This window comes from Nuphar pumila, chromosome 5 (genome assembly GCF_984573655.1).
Source record: "Nuphar pumila chromosome 5, dmNupPumi1.hap1.1, whole genome shotgun sequence".
NCBI classification, from domain to species: Eukaryota; Viridiplantae; Streptophyta; class Magnoliopsida; order Nymphaeales; family Nymphaeaceae; genus Nuphar; species Nuphar pumila.
The window spans coordinates 136217302-136239530 of NC_143253.1; the positions used below are offsets into that span (position 1 = coordinate 136217302).

The following is a 22229-nucleotide window of genomic DNA, read 5'->3' on the forward strand; positions in this document are numbered from 1 at the left end:
GGTAGGAGGGTCAAGCTTCAGAAATTTCTCATAAGTGGCAGTTGGTGTATTCCTAATAAAGGAACCTGGATCCTGTTGTGGGGGACCCTGACTACGAATCGCCTCTACCAAGGAGTTGAGGGTATCCATCATGAATCCCCTCTGCTCACGCAACTCATCAGTCATGTTGTTGCTTGAGTTCCCCGTCATCCTTGAAAAGCAACCAAGGTTAAGAGTTAAAAATACCGAAGAGGCACAACAAAACATAAGCATACAGGGCAAAATATAGGTCTTTATTATGAAAGTCATTTATTTTGAATCCAGCAGTGTTGGTACACAAGCAAAAAATTTTATTCTACAATGATAAAAGGAGTTCACGGACTCCAACAAAACTTGGTAGGTGCTAGCTCCCCTTAGGGACGGCTAGAGTACTGCCTAAGATATTCTCTTTTATTGCCTGTGCGCTTGAATCTACTGTTAAAATATATGTAATATATATATTTATATATATATATATATAAATATATTTATCAGTCACTACCCGATAAGGGGTAGTTTTGTAAACTCGCCCAATAGGGGCATTTTAGACTTTTTCCTTTTCTTCCTTTTTCCTTTTTCTTTTTCTATTTTTTCTTATTTTTTTTTTGTCTTTTTTTGTTTCTTTTGTGCATTTAATGCACAGCCATTGGGGGCCCCAACAAAGAGTCGTTGGGCCCCCAACGGTCACAATTGTGATCGTTGGGAGCCCAACGACTCCTTGTTGGGACTCCCAATGGTCCCTCTCTCTTGCTTTTCTCTAACTCTCCCTCACTCCTCTCTTGCCTATAAATAAGTGGGGTCTCCCCCTTTGTAAAGTGTGGCTTCTTCAAGCCCTTTAGTGCCTTTATAAGATTTTATGCTTTCTAGCCATTATTGGCTTTTGTGTATGTCCTCTTTTGGACTTGTTCTTTGATTTCTATGTGTGAATGTCCATTGTAGGACATACATTTCTTTTCCGCATATTTCATTACATGGTATCAGAGCCTTGGTTGTGCTCTTGATTCATATAGCTAGTTGTCTAGTTTTATCTCTCTCTTTGTTTGTCCTTCATTCTTGATTATATAATGGAAGGAGAACAAAAGATTGATCTCTCCTTCAAGCTTAATGGTACTTACTACATGATGTGGGCCGCCGCCATGGAGAACAACCTTAAAGGTAAAAAGCTTTGGGGATATGTTATGGGCACCATTAGGGAACCTCAACTTCAACTTACGAAAATTGATGGTGATCAAGAAAAAGCTCTAGAAGGAAATGCTCGCATGAAGGCTATTGAAGATCACCAATCCAAGGTAGAAGATTGGGAAAGTAAGCATGCAAAAATTCTTGCATGGTTCATGAACAACGTGGAGCTAAAGATTTGCATCAACATTGCTAAATTCCGCCTAGCAAATGAAGCATGGTTCTTTATGAAAGGTATGTATACCTAAAAAGACCTTGCTCGTCAATTTTTTATCCAAGAAAAAAATCCGTACCATTAAGCAAGGCGAAATGAGTGTAAGAGATTACTATAGCACTTTTGGACCTTTATGGGATGAGCTATCCCTTCTTGAACCCAAATGGGTATCAAGTGAAGATGTGGAAATGAGAAAAGAACAAATGGAGAAAGAACACTTTTTCCAATTTTTACATGGGCTTAGGCCCGAATATGAACAAGTTAGGTCCTCCCTTCTTCATAGATCAAAACCGCTTCCATTGGAAGATGCCATAGCCGAAATATGCCAAGAAGAAATGCGTCTTGGCATGATTAAAGGAGGAGATGAAGTTCTTGTCGTGTCTAGAGATGAAGTTCTTGTCGTGTCTAAACCCGGCAATCATATGAAAGCATATAAGCCTCCACACTTTGGGAGGCAAAATAACTATAATGGCAATTATAGAAAAGCCATTTGTCATCATTGTCAAGAACCGGGTCATATAAGACCTAATTGTCCAAAGATAAATGAACCTCCAAAAGGTAAAGTTGCTATTATTAAAGAAATCCCACAAAAGAAGGAGGAGCCAATGAAAGGGAAAGAGTCATTTTCCCTTGCTCAACTATCCGAAGCACTTCAAATTCTACTCAAATCGTCGTCAACTTCGGGAGCCGCCATTGCCTCTTCTCCTCCAGGTACGCCTTCTTGGATTCTTGATTCTGGAGCATCTTTTCATATGACCCCTATTGAAAATGGACTATCCAATGTATGTAGCAACTCCAAAAATTCTTTTGTTTCCACCGCCGATGGTACCTCTTTACAAGTTAAAAGTTTTGGAACCTTAGACTTTTCAAAAGATTTTTTTGTGCCAAATGTAAGAGTAGTACCTCAACTAAATTTAAATCTTTTATCTATCTCTCAAATATGTGATCATGGATGTGAAATCTCCTTCTCAACCAAGGATTGCTCTATACAGGATCTCCAGTCCGGGAAGCGGATTGGGCAAGGCCATAGGAGGGAAGATCTCTACTACATGAACAATTTGAAACTTCCCACTAACTCATTTTGTAATCATGTCCAAGATAAAAATATAGAAACTTGGCATCAAAGACTTGGACATCCAAGCTTCTCAAAAATGTACTCCTTTCCTTTTGGAAAGAAATTTTGTAATGAGAAACATTTTGTTTGCAAGAGTTGTATTTTTGGAAAAATGAAATTCACCCCCTTTCCAAAGAGAACATTTGTGTCCAAAAGACCCTTTGAATTAGTTCATTCGGATGTTTGGGGTCCTTCTCTGGTCATATCAAAAGGAGGATACTCATATTATGTTACTTTCATTGATGATTTCACTCGATATGTGTGGATCTATTTTCTCAATCTAAAATCCGAAGTTTTTAATTTCTTTAAAAAATTTCATATGATTGTCAAAAATCAATTTTCAACTAATATCTCCATTCTTCGATCCGATTCCGGTGGAGAATATCTGTCAAATGAATTTCAAGAATATTTAGAAACCAATGGAATTTGTCATCAAAGGTCATGTCCTAGGACTCCCCAACAAAACGGTCTAGCCGAGAGAAAGCATAGACACATCTTGGAAACCACTAGGACTCTTCTCATTTCCAAACAAATTCCAAAATGCTATTGGGCCGAAGCCGCCTTAACCTCCACTTATTTGATAAATAGAATGATATCCTCATCCCTACAAAATATATCTCCATATGAAAAACTTTTTGAAAGAACACCCGATTTTAATAGATTAAGAATTTTTGGGTGTAAGTGTTTTGTCCTTACACATAAAAGAGATAAGTTATCTCCCAAAGCTATCGAATGTGTGTTCTTAGGATACGGAGAAAATCAAAAAGGTTTTAGGTGCTTCGATCCCAAAAGTAACAAACTATATGCTATGTCACAGGGATTCGGCTAGGAGGGTGCCGCACCCGCGTCGACGCGACTCGACGCGGGTGCGGGTGCGGGTGCCGCACCGGGTGCGGTCAACTCGATCCTGGGTGCGTTGACCGCACCCAGGATCATTAATGTCCATTTTTAAAAAAAAAAAATTGCCCAAATGGGCTTCGAAATTTTTTTTAAAAAACTTTATGCTAGTCTGTCAGCTGCTGACAGACTAGCATAAAGTAAGTTTTTCACGCACAGCTGCTGACAGCAGCTGTCAGCACTGCTGCTGACAGCATCTGTCAGCACAGCTGCTGTCTGTCAGCTGCTGACAGCAGCTGCCTGTCAGCTGCTGCCTGTCAGCTGCTGTCTGTCAGCTGCTGACAGCTGCAAAGTTTAAAAAAAAAAACCCGCCTATTCCCCAACCCCCTTTTTATATATATATATATATATTACTTATTATATTTTTGCCCCTGCCGCACCCCCGCACCCAGGTTTTTTGGAAGTGTCGAATCCCCGCACCCGCACCCGCACCCGCACCCGCACCCGCACCCGCGCCCGCACCCATGTGACATAGACTATATGTATCCAAAGATGTTACCTTTTTAGAAAATGAGAACGGCTTTGAGAAAAACAAAGATATTGATGAAAGCGAATATGCTTTCTTATTTGATCTTCTTTCTCAAGAAGATGTGACTCCTCACGTAGAGGATGTTCCTAATGATTTAGAGGATACTCCTCTTAGTAATGTTGAAAATGGAAGTAATGATTTTGAAAATAGGTCTATTCAAACCTATATTAGGCGTGGTCAAGAAACTCTCATAAGCGCTTTAGAAAAATATTCTCAAAGTTCCAACATAGAAGAAACCTCTTTAAGGAGATCTAGCCGAATCTCCAATCCTCCTAATAGGTTTGTTTCCTATGAGTCCCTAACACCTAAATATAGGGCATGCCTAATTGCATTACACTCTTATCATGAACCATCACACTATAATGAAGCCAAAAACATTCCTCAATGGGTTGAATCCATGAAACTAGAACTTAGTGCTCTTGAAAAGGCTAAAACTTGAGAAATAACTTCATTACCCACTGGAAAGAAGTCTATTGGATGTAGATGGGTCTTCAAAATTAAAACTAAAAGTGATGGGTCATTAGAACGTAATAAAGCTAGGTTGGTAGCCAAAGGATATGCTCAAGAGTACGGAATAGACTATGAAGAAACCTTCGCTCCCGTAGCTAGAATAACTAGTGTTAGGACTCTTATTGCGGTTGCATCCGTTAAAAAATGGCCTATCTATCAATCGGATGTTAAGAATGCATTTCTTAATGGTGAACTAAGTAAAGAGGTCTATATGGATCCTCCACCAGGAGTATCTATTGGTGAAAACAAAATTTTTAAACTAAAAAAGGCACTTTATGGGTTAAAACAAGCTCCAAAAGCTTGGCATGATAGATTTAGCAATGTAATGACTAGCCTAAATTTTCGTTCATGTTATACTGACACTGCGTTATTTGTGAAAAGTGCAGGGTCCTCTGTAGTTATTCTACTACTATATGTTGATGATATGATCATCACTAGAAGTGATGAGCAAGGAATCCATGATATTAAGAAAATTTTAAAAGAAAATTTTGACATGTCTGACCTTGGTTTCTTAAGATATTTTTTAGGTATTGAAGTTGCATATTCACCCCGAGGGTATATTCTCTCTCAGATGAAACTTGCTGCTGACATTTGTTCCAAGTCTGGAATTTCGGATGATAAGAAGACAGAAACCCCTGAGGTTATCAATGCAAAGCTAAGGCTGGAAGATGGGACACTTCTTGAGAATCCTACTCCCTACCGTCAACTCGTTGGGTCTTTGACATACTTATCCATCACTCGGCCAGACATAGCTCATGCAGTTCACTCTGTTAGTCAGTTTCAACATGCACCTACAACTGTGCACATGAGTGCAGTCTTAAGGATTGTCAGATATATTAAAAACACCATAACTAAGGGAGTTTTTCTTTCTTCCTCATCATCCCTTGATTTAATTGCTTATACAGATGCTGGTTTTTGTGTTTTCTTAGGTGACTGATTTCTTGGAGATGCAAGAAGCAGCATAAAGTATCATTGTCCTCAACTGAAGCGAAATATCGTGCAAAGGCCACTACAACCATGGAGCTTGTGTGGCTTAGAAGTCTCCTCTGTGATATGGGCATCGTCATCTCAATTCCTTCGAAGATGTGTTGCGATAACAAGAGTGCTATCTATATTTCAAGCAACCACACCTTCCATGAGCGTACTAAACACATTGAGATGGATTGCCACTATGTTCGAGATGAATACCTAAAAGGAACCATAGCACTGCCCTACGTCACATCCGAGTACCAACTGGCGGACTTCTTCACCAAAGCTCTTGCTGCTCCTCGTTTCATGTTTCTTTTCAACAAGCTTTCCGTTGTATCCCTGTAAAGCTTGAGGGAGGGTGTTAAAATATATGTAATATATATATATATTTATATATATATATAAATATATTTATCAGTCACTACCCGATAAGGGGTAGTTTTGTAAATTTGCCCAATGGGGGCATTTTAGACTTTTTCTTTTTCTTCCTTTTTCCTTTTTCTTTTTCTATTTTTTCTTATTTCTTTTTTGTCTTTTTTTGTTTCTTTTGTGCATTTAATGCACAGCCATTGGGGGCCCCAACGACTCCTTGTTGGGACTCCCAATGGTCCCTCTCTCTTGCTTTTCTCTAACTCTCCCTCACTCCTCTCTTGCCTATAAATAAGTGGGGTCTCCCCCTTTGTAAAGTGTGGCTTCTTCAAGCCCTTTAGTGCCTTTATAAGATTTTATGCTTTCTAGCCATTATTGGCTTTTGTGTATGTCCTCTTTTGGACTTGTTCTTTGATTTCTATGTGTGAATGTCCATTGTAGGACATACATTTCTTTTCCGCATATTTCATTACATCTACGCTTAGGGGTGAAGGGAGGTGGCTCCTCATAGGAGGTCTCCTGCCCGAAGAGGGGCGTCGTCGGAGTATATTCCGATGAGCCAAGACTATAACTTGACGAATCAGTTGCAGTCGGAATTGTGATCTTGTCGACGCGCTCGGCCTTGCGGGGGCAGGCATCCATGGCGTGCCCTGATTTCCCACATAAAACGCACTCCTCTGCTAACTCAGAGGAAACATAATCTCCCGATGACTCTTGTAGTGTCTGCTGGCGCACCAGAACATGCGAAGGCGCGAATCCACCTTCTCGAGCATAAACTTCAGCCCACGTTGCTGCCAAGGGTATCTGGTAGGCGGCCGGTAGTGGAAAGCCTTAATCATCTGTAAAGGTGGGTAGGGGAGGGCGGTTAGCCCAGTAACCAGTCTCGAACATCTCTTGTCTGCCCCTTACAGAACGGTCACGCAACCTACGCGTGCCCCTACCATGACTATCACTAGAACCAGCAAACAAATTCATCTTTCGGACTGTACTACTAATATAAACAATAATATAATTTAGTCTAAATATGTAAAATATCAAAGACTTACAGCGCGATGGAATGCTCAATGGTCAAGATTCACCTCTTTCTGAACCTGGCTCTGATACCAAGTTGTAATGCCCCAAAATTTCAACTTGTGATTTCGAAGACATTATCGAAAACCTTTCTAAGATTTAAAGTTTTCACTTTTAAAAGCGACAGCGGAAGACATTTAGAAAGGAGTACAAGTTAACAAATCCTGGGTACGTTAGCTGAAAAACCATTATTTCACATTAACAACTACTTAAAGGAAGTAAGGAAATAAAACCATAGGTTATTATTAAAATCTGTAGTTTATTACAGAATGAGCACTTTCCCAAAGTCCAATAATCTAAAGAAAACTCCAAAACTCAGAGCCAAAACGCCAGCAGAAAGAAGAGAAATCTTAAGCCATGTTACACCACGCCATCGACCGCTTGTGAAGTCCTACTCATCACCTTCCCATGAAATGGGTCAGTTTCATAACAAACCAGTAGGTGCACGAATAGATAAAGTAGAATAAAATAAAGTTGAACATTCATGAGATAAGCAGTTTATTACATTAAAACAATAAGTACAATTGTAATCTATTCTAGCAAGTGTAACATATGCATAGAGCTATTGTTTGAAACATTTCAAGTAGTTTAAGTCTCAATCATCTACAACTATTTAAAAAGATATTCTTTAAGTTCTGATATTTACTGGCATGTCGGTACGCACAGACGCGAAACGTAAAAACAGCCGAGTCTGATCCGGGGGTTTATTATGTCAGGTGTTTTTCATTAACCCGGATGGCTGACTGAGTCCGCTCTTAAGGGGACGATCAGTGACCAAGAGAGTAAATCCCCAAAGGCATTCGTGGCCCGTGGATGCATCCAACTTCTGCAGAAGTACCTAGGAGTTACCACCTAGGACAATTTATGGTAATCCCAATTCCCCTAACTCCGATGACTGGGGAAGTCGAGTCTTTTGCCCGTGTGGTGGTTGTTAACAACCTGTCCATCGAACTTTTTCTACCATCCATCCTCTCCCTTGATGAACCGTGAAGGTCGAATGGGCACGACGGGGGTTTCGTAACCGCCGCCCCATTCTACATGCTCTGGTCTGTTAGGCCCACTCGAGCATCTTGCCTGTGAAGGCGAGTTGTCACCATTTATGTGATCTCAACATTGTGCTTAATGCACGCTTCGAGGTCGCTACAACCTCATCATCCAAACATCGTAATACACATGGGACATTGTAATAACCGCAATTTTTACCGTTAAAAATTTTAGTATTTTAGGAGTAAAATGGGCGAATCTGGGCACGGATCCAAGTTTCGGATCCAGCACCCATATTATACAAGATAAACCTATTTAAATATTAAAATACGTAATAAGAAAAGAAATAAAATAAATATATAAGTGGGGTTTTTGGATCCAATTAAGAAGCCAGAATTTTTTTTTTTATAAGACCCGGATCCAACATGTGATTGGATCCCGAGTGCGGGTCGCGGGTCAGACTCGGACCCGGCCCACACCTTGTAAAAAGGATACAAAGGGGGGGGGCCGATAAGGGGGTTGCCCGATAAAAAAAAAAATGAAGAGGGAAACCCCCCGATAAGTCACTGGTTAGGGTTCTTTTGAACCCTAACATTTGGAAATGGGAGGGGGGGGAAGCCGAAGCCGCCGGGCTTCCTTCCTTTTTGGAAGGTCACCCACCTACAAAGGGGGACCCCAAACCCTTCCTTCTCCCTCTCTCGCTGTCCCATGCTCCCTCTCTTCTCTCTCTAACCCTCGGATTCCCCTCCCCCGAGCTCGGGCCTGCTGTTTGAAGCCGTGTCAGGAGACGCAACCGACCTCTCCGGTGGTGGTGCTGTCCAGGCCGACCGACCCCTCTCGTGGATGCTGCAACACCCTCGCCGGATAATGGTAGGGTTTCTGTGATTGTTTTTCCGGTTAATCATGGGTTTTGGGTCGGGTGCGGGTTGTCTAAAACCCAAATCGATTGGTTTAAGGGAGGGGAGTGCGTATAATAAAGTGTGAGGGGCTGCGAATGGGATAAAATTTTGGCTGAGTCCTGTCAGGGGATTCTCGAATCCCTAATTAGTTGTATATGTGCATTGTGGTTCAAGGGGATTCCCAATTTGGGGTCGTCTGTCGACCCCAAACCGAAAGCCCCAAATCTGCGATTTGGGGGTTTCATATTATTATGGAAAAAAAAAGAGACTTTTATGCAGTTAGGGGGAAATCATGATCTGTCCCTTTTTAAAATTATTTTTTTTATGGGTTATTACCTGCGTATGTCTCTGGGAATTTCATGATTTAGTGGATCTACCTTATTGAAATTTATGATTTCAGTTGTATACACATTCCTCTGAAATTTCTGATATATGTATATATGTATATAAATATATATATACATTCCTGTAAATTTATGATTTAGCGTCGTATATAACCTTTGGGACTGCATGACTTGGCTGGAACTATATTTTCTTGAATTTTAGAATCTATGTTGTGCAAATCCTTTGTGTTGAATAGGAAATTTGGTGTTTTATGTTTTCTTAGAAAATTCCCGGTAACAGAATTGATACTGCTGGTAATTTCATGCAAAAGAGCCGATGCTTGATCCGTTATCACCAATGTATTTCATGTTTGAGTCTGGTATAGGTCCAGTAGCTGTTTCTGTTTGCTGGTTCTGCATAATACGACATGCGGTTTAATACTTAATAATCCTGTAAAAATGCAGTAGCATGGCTGAAATCATTATTTGATGTATATGCTGTATGATGGCTGAACTGAAAAAAAAAATGTGTTTAGTTCATGCGGCTGAATGAATTCCGGTTCTGTCTTTTAGATTTCTTGTGTAACTCAACATGCTATGCTATACTTAGTACGGTAATTGGCTGAACCGATAGTTATTGTACATGCTATATTTTAGTGAACTGTAGTGTTAAATGATACTTAAACTAATATGGTTGAACAATGTCTAGTTGGATTTATTGGTTTCTTGTGTAACTCAACATGCTATGCTATACTTAGTACGATAATTGGCTGATCCGATAGCTATTGTACATGCTGTATTTTAGTGAACTGTAGTGTTAAATGATACTTAAACTAATATGGCTGAACAATGTCTAGTTGGATTTATTGGTTTCTTGTGTAACTCAACATGCTATGCTATACTTAGTACGATAATTGGCTGATCCGATAGCTATTGTACATGCTGTATTTTAGTGAACTGTAATGTTAAATGATACTTAAATTAATATGGCTGAACAGTGTCTAGTTGGATTTATTGGTCTATTGCGTAACCCAGCATGCTATGCTATACTTAATTATCAAAAAAAAAAAATATACATTGTAATGATTGGGTGATCTAGTACCTTGAATTTCCTGTGGTGTATAACTGAGATAGGCAAAATAGGATTACAGACTCTATTAAGTTCGGCCTGCATTGTGATGCACATCAAAAGGTTATGTTTTGGCATATTGGCTATAAACACTGCATATGTTAGTTTCAACAATTGTAAATACTTCAAGATCTTTAGGGGATGCATACTTCCCTTTTTACATGTTGTAAATAGTATGCATAGGAATCTTAAGTTCCTATAAATGAATTATCCATAGTGGTTTGTGAATGTGCCAATCATCATGTTAGTAAATTTTATCACCATTGGTCCTTATAAAGGGCCGAACTAAGTTAATGATCATGCAAGTCAAAGAGAGTTGTAATCACTCTTTTAGTTTAAGAAATCCATGGTAGTGATTGATGAATAAGAGTAAATTTTCATTTATGTGTAATTGTTTGTGGATTAAGGCTGGCAGGTGAACCACCAAGCCTGGTACTTGCAGGCTTTACCTTGGCACTCAAGTTAAAAAAGGTTAATACCCACATAAATTTTAACATTCGTGCTTGACTGGTTTAAAGGCACCGTAGCACTTTGGGTGGGTTATGAAATCAATATGACAAAGGATTGAGACGACTCTATACCCTGGGTAAATTGACTAAGGGTGGGAATTTTACTGCCATGGTAGTAGAAGGAAGTTGGGGAAATGCCCTGTACTTCGGAAACTAAATTAAATGAAAAGATTAACCCACCCAGTTCTTGGGCTTACCTTAGAGAGGGTAAGTGGTACAAAACTCTGGGGACACGTGTTTTGGTTTCGAGCGTAAAGCGACTCGTTGGTCCCAGTCCTCAGAGTTGGGGGACCCAGACTACCAATTTATCCTAGGTGGTAGTTCTTTTGTTCTTCTGCAGAAGTGAGGGATGCATCCTGTTTTGGTTTTGGCCTTTGGGAGTTTCTCTCGGTCACTGGCCGCTCCCTTGGGATTTCAGTCACAGTTAGAGTGTTCGGGTTAATAAAACAACCCTGAATAATATACCCCCGGACATTCTCTTCTGTGATGGTTGCCTTGGCCCGTGTGTACCCGCGGGATAAGAAAAGATAAACACTAACTAGGACAGTTAGGTATCACTGTATGGGAGTCATTAAAGAGACAATTGCTTACTCTTCCATCATGTTTTATATTCGTTGCTTATGTTGAAACGACATCCTAAATTGTGTATTTATTAGTTAATTGAATTCATATTATGGATGTTGTTCATGTTAGGGTAAGTTCTGCTTGAATTGCTTAATACCTTACTTAATTGTTGTAGTTGCATAAAATGCTTCTTGTGCTTAAGTATAATTGTTACATAATCTACCTTTCTATTCAGATATATGTCTATGATTGCTATTGCATCGAAATCCTTATGTGGTTATGTTTAGACTGTAATTCAAACACGACACCCACATCACACTTGACACATGATCTACTTGCAAGAATAATTACAGTTTTCCTACTTAGACGTGGTAGTCTAATTCCTATAATTTCTATTATTTTCAGGAGAAGAGTAGTTCTATGAGCGATGCGGGATGAGGCGCTGACCGAGACTTGATCCATTGTTCCCTGGCGGTTCTGCTTACTTTCAGATTGAGATTTTTGTTTTGAGACTAAATGTGAAAACTTTGATGTTGGATTTTATTATTATTGAAGTGGAAATAAATGGTGTGGTTTGCTTTTACCTTCCTGTATCGTTCTGAAATGCTTAACCCGAGACTTATTAGTTGTTTCCGCTTGAAAAAAAAAAAAAAAAAAACCCTAGAAAATTTGGGTTAAATTTCGGGGCGTTACAGACATACTTGTCCACAAGTACGGTCGTACCTACCTAGAAGTACAACTACGATGAGAAGGAAACATATAAGGTATTGTGATTCTTTTAATCCATACATGACATGTATTGCTCTTTGAGCATTTAGTCTCTGGAGGCCGACATTATTTTATTTATATCAATAAAGTGTTTATTGTTCACTTCAAGGTACTCCATGACCCCTCGTAAAATTTATACCGTACCTGTCTTAAGGTCCGGTTACAATAGCAAATTCGTGGGTTTCTCGATGGATGACTCATCACAGTATTTCATAAAAATCAATAATATATTTGGCATGCTCAATTACTAAGAAATAGGAAGTCTCAGACAAGTCCTGGGACCACTGTGGATTCAATCATTTCTTCCGAGTAACCGACTCGGGATACACTTAGTTTCATCTAGCAACGCATAACTAGCTCGCAAGCTTTATAAGCAGACATTCATTCTCGAGAAGTCAGTCTTGCACGAGGAAACACCTCCTCTCAAGCTTTTAGTGTTTGTACCCCGTTTCACACCTTTCAAAAAGGACAAAATGTGGTACGTACACCTGCACACCCTACGAGGCTTGCCTGAGGGCAGCTACAAGTTTCATCATGAAATAACAACACGTCATATATAGAAAAATCACAATAATGAGCAAGTACATAGACACATTCATAGGCATTTCTGTAAAAATGAGTCCACCCGTATTGCATACATTAAGCTTGAAATTCCAGAGGAATAAGAACGAGGAAAACACTAACCAGACAATCATAAGTTAAATAATTCTTCAGGTAAGCAGGTATGTAAAATAACTATTCTATCTCAGAAGTCTTATATTTTATTTCATTTAACCAAAATCCTCGTGCGACTTTCCCCTATCTCGGGATGTCATGCAGCTGCATGCGTCTACGAGTGTAGATGATACGAGGCTCAGGCCGAGGAGCCAAAGCGGGGTTCGATGCGAAGTCTGCAAAAGTGTGGGCATTCAGCGCTATATTATTTATTATGCCAAGAAAAGAAAGTCAGGCAGGGCATCGCTCCCTGCTTGTCGGTCGAAAACAATGAGAGGCGGCAGGGGTATGGCCCTGCTTGCAGAAATCAAAGAAGCGACAGGGAGTGAGCCCCTGACTGCCGACGACAGCGAGGCGGCAGGAGGCGAGCCCCTGCCAACAGCAGCGAGGCGGCAGGGGGCGAGCCCCTGCCAACAGTAACGAGGCGGCAGGGGGTAAGCCCCTACCCGCCGGTGATCAAGCGATGGCAGGGGAACAAACCCCTGTCGGAGAGAGAGAGAGAGAGAAAGAGAGATCGGGGCGACAGGGGCCACCGACCCCTTGTCGACCTCTTGGTAGGTCACGGAGGAAACGGGAGGGCACGACACGGTTTTGCCGGCCTCCTGCCGTCTTCTCTACGAGAATCAGAGGGGAAGGGAGGAGAATGGAAGGGCGTACCTGGGAGAAGCTTGGCGGCGTCGGCCGTCGACGGTGCTGTCGCACTCCGGGAACGAGGGGATGGTCGGCACGAGGAGAGCGAGGAGGAGGAGGCTCGAGAGGGAGGCGTGCCTCCCCTTGCCCTCCTGCGATGCTCTTAAAGAGCTCAAGGGGGGCGAAAATCGGGGAAACCCCGATGGGTTTCCCTTATCCGGTCGAAGGTGCGGGTGGGGTGAGGCACTCGAGAAGAGGATTTCTTTTAAAATCCTCTTCCTGAGTCGGGTTTTAAAACCCTAACGAGAACAGGCCTGGGTCTGGCCCCGACCCGGGTCCAATAAAAAAAAAATTTTGACCTGGGTTTTACAAATTTGTTCAAAAGCTTCAAATTGTTGACTTCTTGAACAGATAAGAAATAGCTTATCAGCCTAATTTGTATTACTTTTTGCACAAGTAGCTTTTATGTATCTTATATGCAGCTTTATTATATTATGATTACTATATTCATACTTACATTAATACGAAAGCATTAGCAATACATAATTAGTTATATATATATAGGAAAAATATTTGCTACTAATGAAGGTAAGAAACTAATGAGCTAGAAATCATAAGTGCAAGTTGTATCGACTCAATCATATATATATATATAACATTGAGTACTCTTGTAAATTTCTTATTGTTTAAAGGTATTTCTTAGAATTGTAATATGAGTGATGAGTTGCACATCAATTGTTGCACAAATTTTTTATTATTTTAATGCTTTGTATCCAAACACGAAAATAAACTTATGAACTTGTAGTTTTTAAAGGTTTTGCATTTTTATTGATTGTATGTATTATTTAGTTATTCTATTAAATGATCCTAGGTAGTTTTTCTAATAAGATGATATAATTGTCAATTGTAGATGTTATTTCTTAATCATTCATTTTGATATACTTCTTTTTTATTGAAAAAACTTCATTATTTAAAAGTTATCTTCTTTCATCCATCATTTTATCATTATTTCTCATAATTTCTTATACCACTTCCTACACGATTCCCCCACCACTTCCTATTCACTTCCCATTTCCCAAATCCTCCAAAAAATTGGATTGACTGTTTCCCTGTTTCGATTGCTGTACCACTTACCGCTTTCAATTCCCGCTCTGGCAACTATCATTATGACATGCCATACAATAAAAAATGATTTGTAAGCAATCATTTAACCACCACAGTCAAATTGAGGTGAATCATAGATGAGTCAAACAGCCATAGTCAGAATCATACAGAAATGTGTGTGTGTGTGTGTGTGTGTGTGTGTGTGTCTGTGTGTGTATATATATATATATATATAATTTGTTGATATTGTGGCAAAACTTCACTATTCTTTCCAAATGATTTTAGATTTTGGCCATCTTGGCCACAATGTCAGATACAAATATGGTCATTTGAACTATATGATCTAACAAATATAAAGCAAATAAAATATTATAACCTGCATGAAAAAAGATGGTTTTGGGGCAGAAAAAGATCATTTCTATATTGAATGGATCATATTATCCTGATAGGCCCGTGAACAGAATAAAAAACTGCCCATGCAACAAGAATTCCAAATAAACGAAGAGTAATAGTATAAAACCACTTAATATTTTAAATGATTTATGAAAAATGCCACCATATTTACCGACAGACCCCCAAGTTGTTTCCTAGCCTTCTAGTTTTCCCATTTAATAAAGGTTTATGAACATAGATATCTCTCCTATTTTCCAATTATGCGCCCAATTTAAGAGACCGTGACAGCACTTGGGTTATAGCAAGAATACAAATATCTCCCTTCCATTTGGTCAAGTACACAAGGATGTGATGAAATAGGAAATTCCAAAAGCAACTGATGGTATAAACATATATTTAGCCTCTACTCAATCATGAAACAAAATTTGTTGTTTCCTGGTACGTCAAGCCAGGTTTTATTCCAAGAAATGTCTAATAACCAGATATCACTATCCACTATCAAACTCACCATCCCATTCAACAAAATTTTATAACCACAAGACTGTTACGTGGATATGGCAGTGGATACTGGGATAAAGTCATTTTTATGAAATTTTCAATATGATTAGCATATAAAGGGACACGATACAGGGGCCAAAATGGATTATCTGTGACACAGCAAGAAGACCATGAATCCCTAAAATAAATTAAAATGTCACAGAACAACCATTTAAGATGTATAACAATCATTCTCCCAGCCCCAATTTATCCTTTCTGGATAATACATAAAGTGACTTGGTTCACAGCAAAAGCTATGCCAGTCTTGTAGAAGTCATGCATAGAATGCCCTGCTGTACCCGTATGGCCTCTGGATTTTTCATCTCACTTGATCCACTTCTTAATCTTTGATTAACTGGTGGAGTAGGTGTAGATTTGTGATCCTACAGCTTATGAATGGAGTTAGAGTTGATTTCAACCAATTTTTGAAAATTTTTTGTTTTGTACTGTCAACACTAGATTGGAACACTTTCCAAATTCTGGCAATTAGAGCAAACTCAAGATTTAGGTATACCTCCTTTTCGTTTATCAGCAGATACATCAACTGAGATCAACAATTTAACTAGGAAATGCCATGGCAGGATAACCTGCTAAGGGTATTTCAGCATACAGGATCTGTTCCAATGTGATATTAGAACCAGTCTACAAATTGTGTAGAACTCTTAGAGGCTCTCTTTGGCTTCTGAAACCTATTGTTTTCAAACTTGGCTTTAGCAAGCAGAGAATCCAGTGAATTGACCTCAGATGTGGCATATGGAGAGTTCACAATGCTACAGAAACATTTAAAGGAAATAAAAGGAAAGAGATTTATCAGTATAGTCGTGCTTTTTCTTTGTAATATGGAAAAGAGAAGAGCTAACAGGATTTCTTTTAGATGAGAAAAAAAAGTAACCTTGTGAGAATCTCCTCCAAAATAGCTCTCTGCAATGGTGTGACAAAATATATACAGTTTCTAGGGCACTGACCAATTGCAAGCTGGACTAAATAATCATCACCATGTCCTGCTACAATGTTAATATTTCAGTACCCAAAGTTACATATAAAAACAACAAAATATGCAAAGAATACTTTTCTGTAAATAGTTAAACTAATATCAAAAGCATTTAAGTTGTTGATTATTATGATAAAGATCTCATACATCTCCCCACCAATAAGAGGAAAAAAATGCATAAGAAATCATTTGTATTCTAATATATTAAATTTACAATTGTATTACGATGATCCATATACTGCTGAAAAAGCCTAGATAAAATGGAGAAATTTTCAGTCAAAGGAATTTACATATCGACAATGGCTCAAGAAGGATGGTGCAGATATCTAAGAAATCCTGGAAATAGCTGAGAAATTCAAACTTCTCATCAACACATATAGCATATCCTTCAACTTGTCCTTTGCATTTTAAGACTTCAGAACACAACTTCCAAATCCTGAGCAGCTCTATCCCAAAAATGCTTCACATGAGGAAGCTCAAATATATATAAAAATTGGCATGTCAAAGCCCAGTTAGGGATGGCAGTGAACCGAGGGGAAACAGGGCCCCGCCTCACCCCGTTTGGATCGGGGATGGAGTATTAGAATGGACCACCGAGTACATGTGGTGCAGAAAGTAAGAAGGCAGAATGAAGAAGAGGGCTGCGGCAGCAAAGGGGACTACTTCTCTCTTAGAAGTCGTGCCCTATTCCATGTGTGTATTTATATACAAAAACAGAAAGTGGGTTGGATCAATTATGATTTGGATCCATACCCGAATATGTTAAAATTACATATTACATCAGAAACAGAAAACCCGATCCATATTAGAGACCCAACTTCAGTTTTATGATACAGTCTTAATACCCTCCCTCAAGTTGTGCATGGTCCAGTACCATGGACAACTTGCCCTTGAGATACCAAAACCGTGCACTCGTAAGTCCATTGGTAAGAAGGTCAGCAACCTGATCTCCTGTTGGTACATAAGTTGGGATAACTTCTTTGTCCTCAACTTTCTGTCGAACAAAATGTTGATCGATCTCTATGTGTTTTGTTCGACCATGATGGATAGGATTGAAGGCAATTTGTATGGCACTTTGATTATCGCAAAACAGATTTGCAGTGTTCACCCTCTCTCCTATTTCGGTTAATAAATGTATTAACCATGTAACTTCAGCAGTAGCGGATGCCATGGATCGGTACTCAGCTTCTGTACTGGAATGTGCAACAGCACGTTGCTTCCGACTACTCCATGCTATTAAGTTTCCATCAACATAAACACAATACCCGGAAACTGATTTTCTATCGTCTGGATCTCTTGCCCAGTCTGCATCTGCATACACTTCAAGTTGTCTATGTTCTCCTTTTGTCTTTGATTGATGATAAACAAGTCCATCTCCAAGAGTACCCTTCAAGTACCTAAGAATTCTTTTAACAGCATTCATGTGTTTTGTATATGGATCATGCATGAACTGAGAGACTTGATTCACTGCATACACAATATCCGGCCTTGTAAAAGTAAGATATTGAAGCATTCCAACTAATCGACGATAATACTTTGGATCTTTATATGCCTCCCCATCCTGAGCACTGAGTTTATGGTTTAACACGCTAGGAGTATTCAATGACTTGCAATTCTTCATTCCTGATTTCTCCAAAAGGTCCAGAGCATACTTGTGTTGGGTCAACAAGAGACTAGTATTTTGTTGATCCACTTCAACCCCCAAGAAATATCGTAGAACACCCAGATCCTTCATTTTAAACTTCTGACTCAATAGGACCTTTGTGATCTCTATATGCTTACAAGAATCTCCTGTAATAATAATGTCATCTATATGTATGAGGAGTAAGATGCTGACCTGGCGTTCTCGAAGGATAAACAATGAATGATCAAGTTGAGATCGAATGAATCCATATCGTTGTACTTCAATGGAGAAACTGTCAAACCATGAACGTGATGCTTGCTTCAGTCCATAGATGGCTCATCGCAACCTACAAATATGTGTCTCAGGATTGTTTTCTGCATAACCAAGAGGTTGCTCTATGTAGACTTCTTATTTTAGATCACCATGTAAGAATGCATTTTTAACATCAAGTTGACTTAGAGGCCATCCATGTTGAACCGCTAAGGATAACACAAGTCGTATGGTTCCCATTTTTACAACTGGACTAAAAGTCTCGTCATAGTCTTCTCCATATGCTTGTGTGAAGCCTTTAACGACAAGTCTTGCCTTATATCTTTCAATGGATCCGTCAGGTTTGTACTTGATCTTATATACCCATTTAGACCCTACAACATTCTTATCCGGTGGCCTAGGAACTATTTCCCACGTCCTGCATTCATGCAAGGCTCCCATTTCTTGATTCATAGCATTTGCCCATTTTGATGACAAGGAGACTTGAGAAAAATCAATGGGTTCTTCCTATTTTTCAACCTGCGCAACATACAACTGCATTTCTGTGGAAAAGTTCTTGTAACTTACCCATCTTTCAATTGGGTGCCTAATCCTCTCTGAGCGTCTGACCTGCTCAGTTGTGTGGGGTGTATCTCTTCTCCTGGCATATACTACCCCTTTAAACCTTCTGTCATCTATAGTGGGAGACATAACAGATTCTTGAGCAACTGTCAACATGTTCCCTCTAGATCCTGCATTGGTTTTCATTGGTTCACACTCATTTATCACTGTATGACATGGAGCAGAGTTATCCATCTCCAGCTGATCAAATAACTCATTTGCAAGCCACGGTTGATAGTCTTCTTCTTCCTTAGTGGTCTTTCCTTCCTTGTTTGAGTCTTGAACATTGTTCTCATCAAAGACAACATTTTGTGAGACTTTAATGTGTTGAGTGTCTGGATCACAGCATTGATATCCTTTATATTCATCAGCATACCCAACAAACTTGCATCTACAAGCTTTATCCTGAAATTTGTTACGTTGGGAACTATCAATATGAACATAGCATACACATCCAAACACTCGCAGTTGACTGTATTGAGGCTGGGTACCAAACAATACGAAATAAGGAGTTAAATTATTTAACAACCTTATTGGTAACCGATTTATTACATAAACTGTAGTGTGAAATGCTTTTGTCCAAAGACATAAAGGAATTTGAGTGTCATGCAACATGCTTTGTAAAACCCCATTTAAAAAAAAAAACTGTTTGGACCCGGGCCGGGTCGGGGCCGGACCCGACCCGGGCCCCTTTTATTTAGGGTTTTAAGTAACCCGAGCGTTCGGGCGCCGCACCCCCCCCCCCCTTTTTCTTTCCCCTTCGCGTGCGGGCAAATTTGGGAAACCCACCAGGGGTTTCCCCTTCCGATTTCCCCCTGCGACTTTAAGAGAGAGGTTGGAGGGCGAGGGGAGTCACGCCTCCCTCTCGCAGCCCTCGCTCCCCCCCCCTCCGCGCCGGTCACCTCCCTCGCTGCGCCCTGTCGCTGACGCCGGCCACCATTCCCAGGTACGCCATCCTCCCTCTTCTCTTCTCCTCCCTCTTCTCTTCCTCACCCCCCCTCTCAGTCGCCTCGCCGGGAGGCCGACAGACGGCGCACGGCCCCTGCCGCGCCCTCCCACGTCCCCTGTGCCCTTCGGAGGGTTGACAGGGAACCCTCAGGCCCCTGTCACCTGTCTTCTCCCCTTTTTTTCTCTTGTGGGGCTGTCAAAGGGCCGGCGGGGGTCCAGTCACCCCCTGCGGCACCTCTTTGCCTGTCGTCATCTTTGGGGTTGCCGTGACTCGGTCTGGCAGGGGCTGAGGCCCCTGCCATTCGTTGACTCTTCCAGGCAGGGGCCTTGGCCCTGCCACTTTCATTGTTGCTGGCAGGGGCTGAGGCCCTACCACTTTCATTTTCGCAGGCAAGGGCTCAGCCCCTGCCACTTTCATTGTTGCCGGCAGGGGCTGAGCCCCTGCCACTTTCATTTTCGCAGGCAGGGGCTCAGCCCCTGCCACTTTCATTGTTGCCGGCAGGGGCTGAGCCCCTGCCACTTTCATTTTCGCAGGCAGGGGCTCAGCCCCTGCCACTTTCATTTTCGCAGGCAGGGGCTCAGCTCCTACCACTTTCATTTTCACAGGCAGGGGCTCAGCCCCTGCCACCTAATCGGTTCTGGCAGGGGCTCAGCCCCTGCCACTTTCATTATTGCAGGCAGGGGCTCCGCCCCTACCACTTGGTTGTTGCTGGCAGGGGCTCAGCCCCTGCCACTTGATTGTTTCTGGCAGGGGCTCAGCCCCTGCCACATTTATTTTGCCGACAGGGGCTCAGCTCCTGCCGCTTCAGAGGGCTCAGCCCTGTCACCCCGCGGCTGTCTGCAGGCAGGGGTTCGCCCCCTGTCGTTTTCCTGATTTCAGCCTGTAGGGGCACACCCCTATTGCCTCTCTCTTTTCCTGTAGGCAGGTTTGTTTCTTTTACTTTCCGCATGATAATTAACGTAGCACTGTTGCAGACCTCGCATCGGACGCCTCGCTCTGGCTCTGCGGCCCGAGCCTCGTATCATCTACATGCGTAGACGCACGCAGCTGCACGACATCCCGAGGTAGGGGAAAGTCGCACGATGGGTTTGTAAGAATGAATTAAAATTATAAGGATTTTGTGATAGAATAGTTTATTTGGCATGCATTCTCACTCGTAGAAATTCCTAACTGGTGATTGTCTGTGTTGTGTTTCTGCATCTGTATTCTTTTGAAATTTCATACTTATTGTTGAAGCTCTACGAGTAGACTCATTGCTAGAAAGACCTTATTCCTGTATGTTCGCCTGGCTCACTGTTATAAGTTACTATAAATGCCTTATTGATTATTGCCTGATGAATCTTGGAGGTGACTTCTTGATTCTTAGTATTCGAGCATGCCAAGCATAATACAGACATTTATAAAACCTTGTGATAGGCTATCTATCAAGAACCCACAAATTTACTTTGGTAATTAGACCTGAAGAAAAGTATGATACAATAGTACGGGAGGTCATTCAGTACCTCAAAGTGATTAAGAAATTCCTTATTGATATCCATGAGATGATATCGGCCTCCCCAGGCCCCTCTGCTCAGAGAGCAATTCATGTTATGTATGAACCAAAAGAATCATAAACCATTATGCTGCCCTCTCATCGTAGTTGTACCTCTGGGAAGGTACGATCGTACTTTTGGACAAGTACGTCCCATGTGGGTTACGATGGTGGGATGATGAGGTTGTGGCAACCTCGATGAGTGCAATTAGCAAAAGGCTGAGATCACATAAAAAGGTGACCATTCGCCTTCACAGGCAAGATGCTCGAGTGGGTCTAATAGACCAGAGCATGTAGGATGGGGCGGCGGTTAAGAAACCCCCGTCGTACCCATCCGATCTTCACGGTTCATCAAGGGAGAGGATGGATGGTACAAAGACTCCGATGGACAGGTTGTTAACAACCACCCCACGAGCAAAAGACTCGGTTTTCCCCAGTCATCGGAGTTAGGGGAATTGGGATTACCATAAATTATCCTAGGTGGTACCTCCCAGGCACTTCTGCAGAAGTTGGATGCATCCATGGGCCACGAATGCCTTTGGGGATTTACTCTCTTGGTCACTGACCGTCCCCTTAGGAGCGGACTCAGTCAGCCATCCGGGTTAATGAAAACACCTGACATAATAAACCCCCGGATCGGTCTCGGCTGTTTCTACGTTTCGCGTCTGTGCGTACCCACAGGCCAGTTAATATCAGAACTTAAAGAATATATTCAGGAATAGATATAGATGACTGAGACTTACACTGCTTCTCTTTCCACTTATTACATTTGCTAGAATAGACTACAACTGCTTTAATTGCTTAAATATCATAATTGCTTATCTCATGAATGCCCTGTTT

At 41.0% G+C, this 22229-nt stretch overlaps 1 protein-coding gene across 5 annotated transcripts in view; it reads right to left on the minus strand.

Moving 5' to 3' along the window:
• The window catches only part of LOC149838924 (Chaperone DnaJ-domain superfamily protein), a 128564-nt gene that overhangs the window by 38978 nt on the left and 67357 nt on the right, over positions 1-22229 (minus strand). For 2 of the 5 annotated variants that reach the window (XM_090006884.1, XM_090006883.1), the window contains exon 6: positions 16317-16428. The exons of 2 other annotated variants lie outside the window; for them this stretch is intronic. In XM_090006884.1, coding sequence (XP_089863010.1) covers positions 16317-16428 — 112 coding nt within the window. Of the gene's footprint in view, positions 1-15553; positions 16195-16316; positions 16429-22229 lie in introns of those variants that run through there. One more of the 5 variants, XM_090006882.1, reaches the window with a different exon arrangement.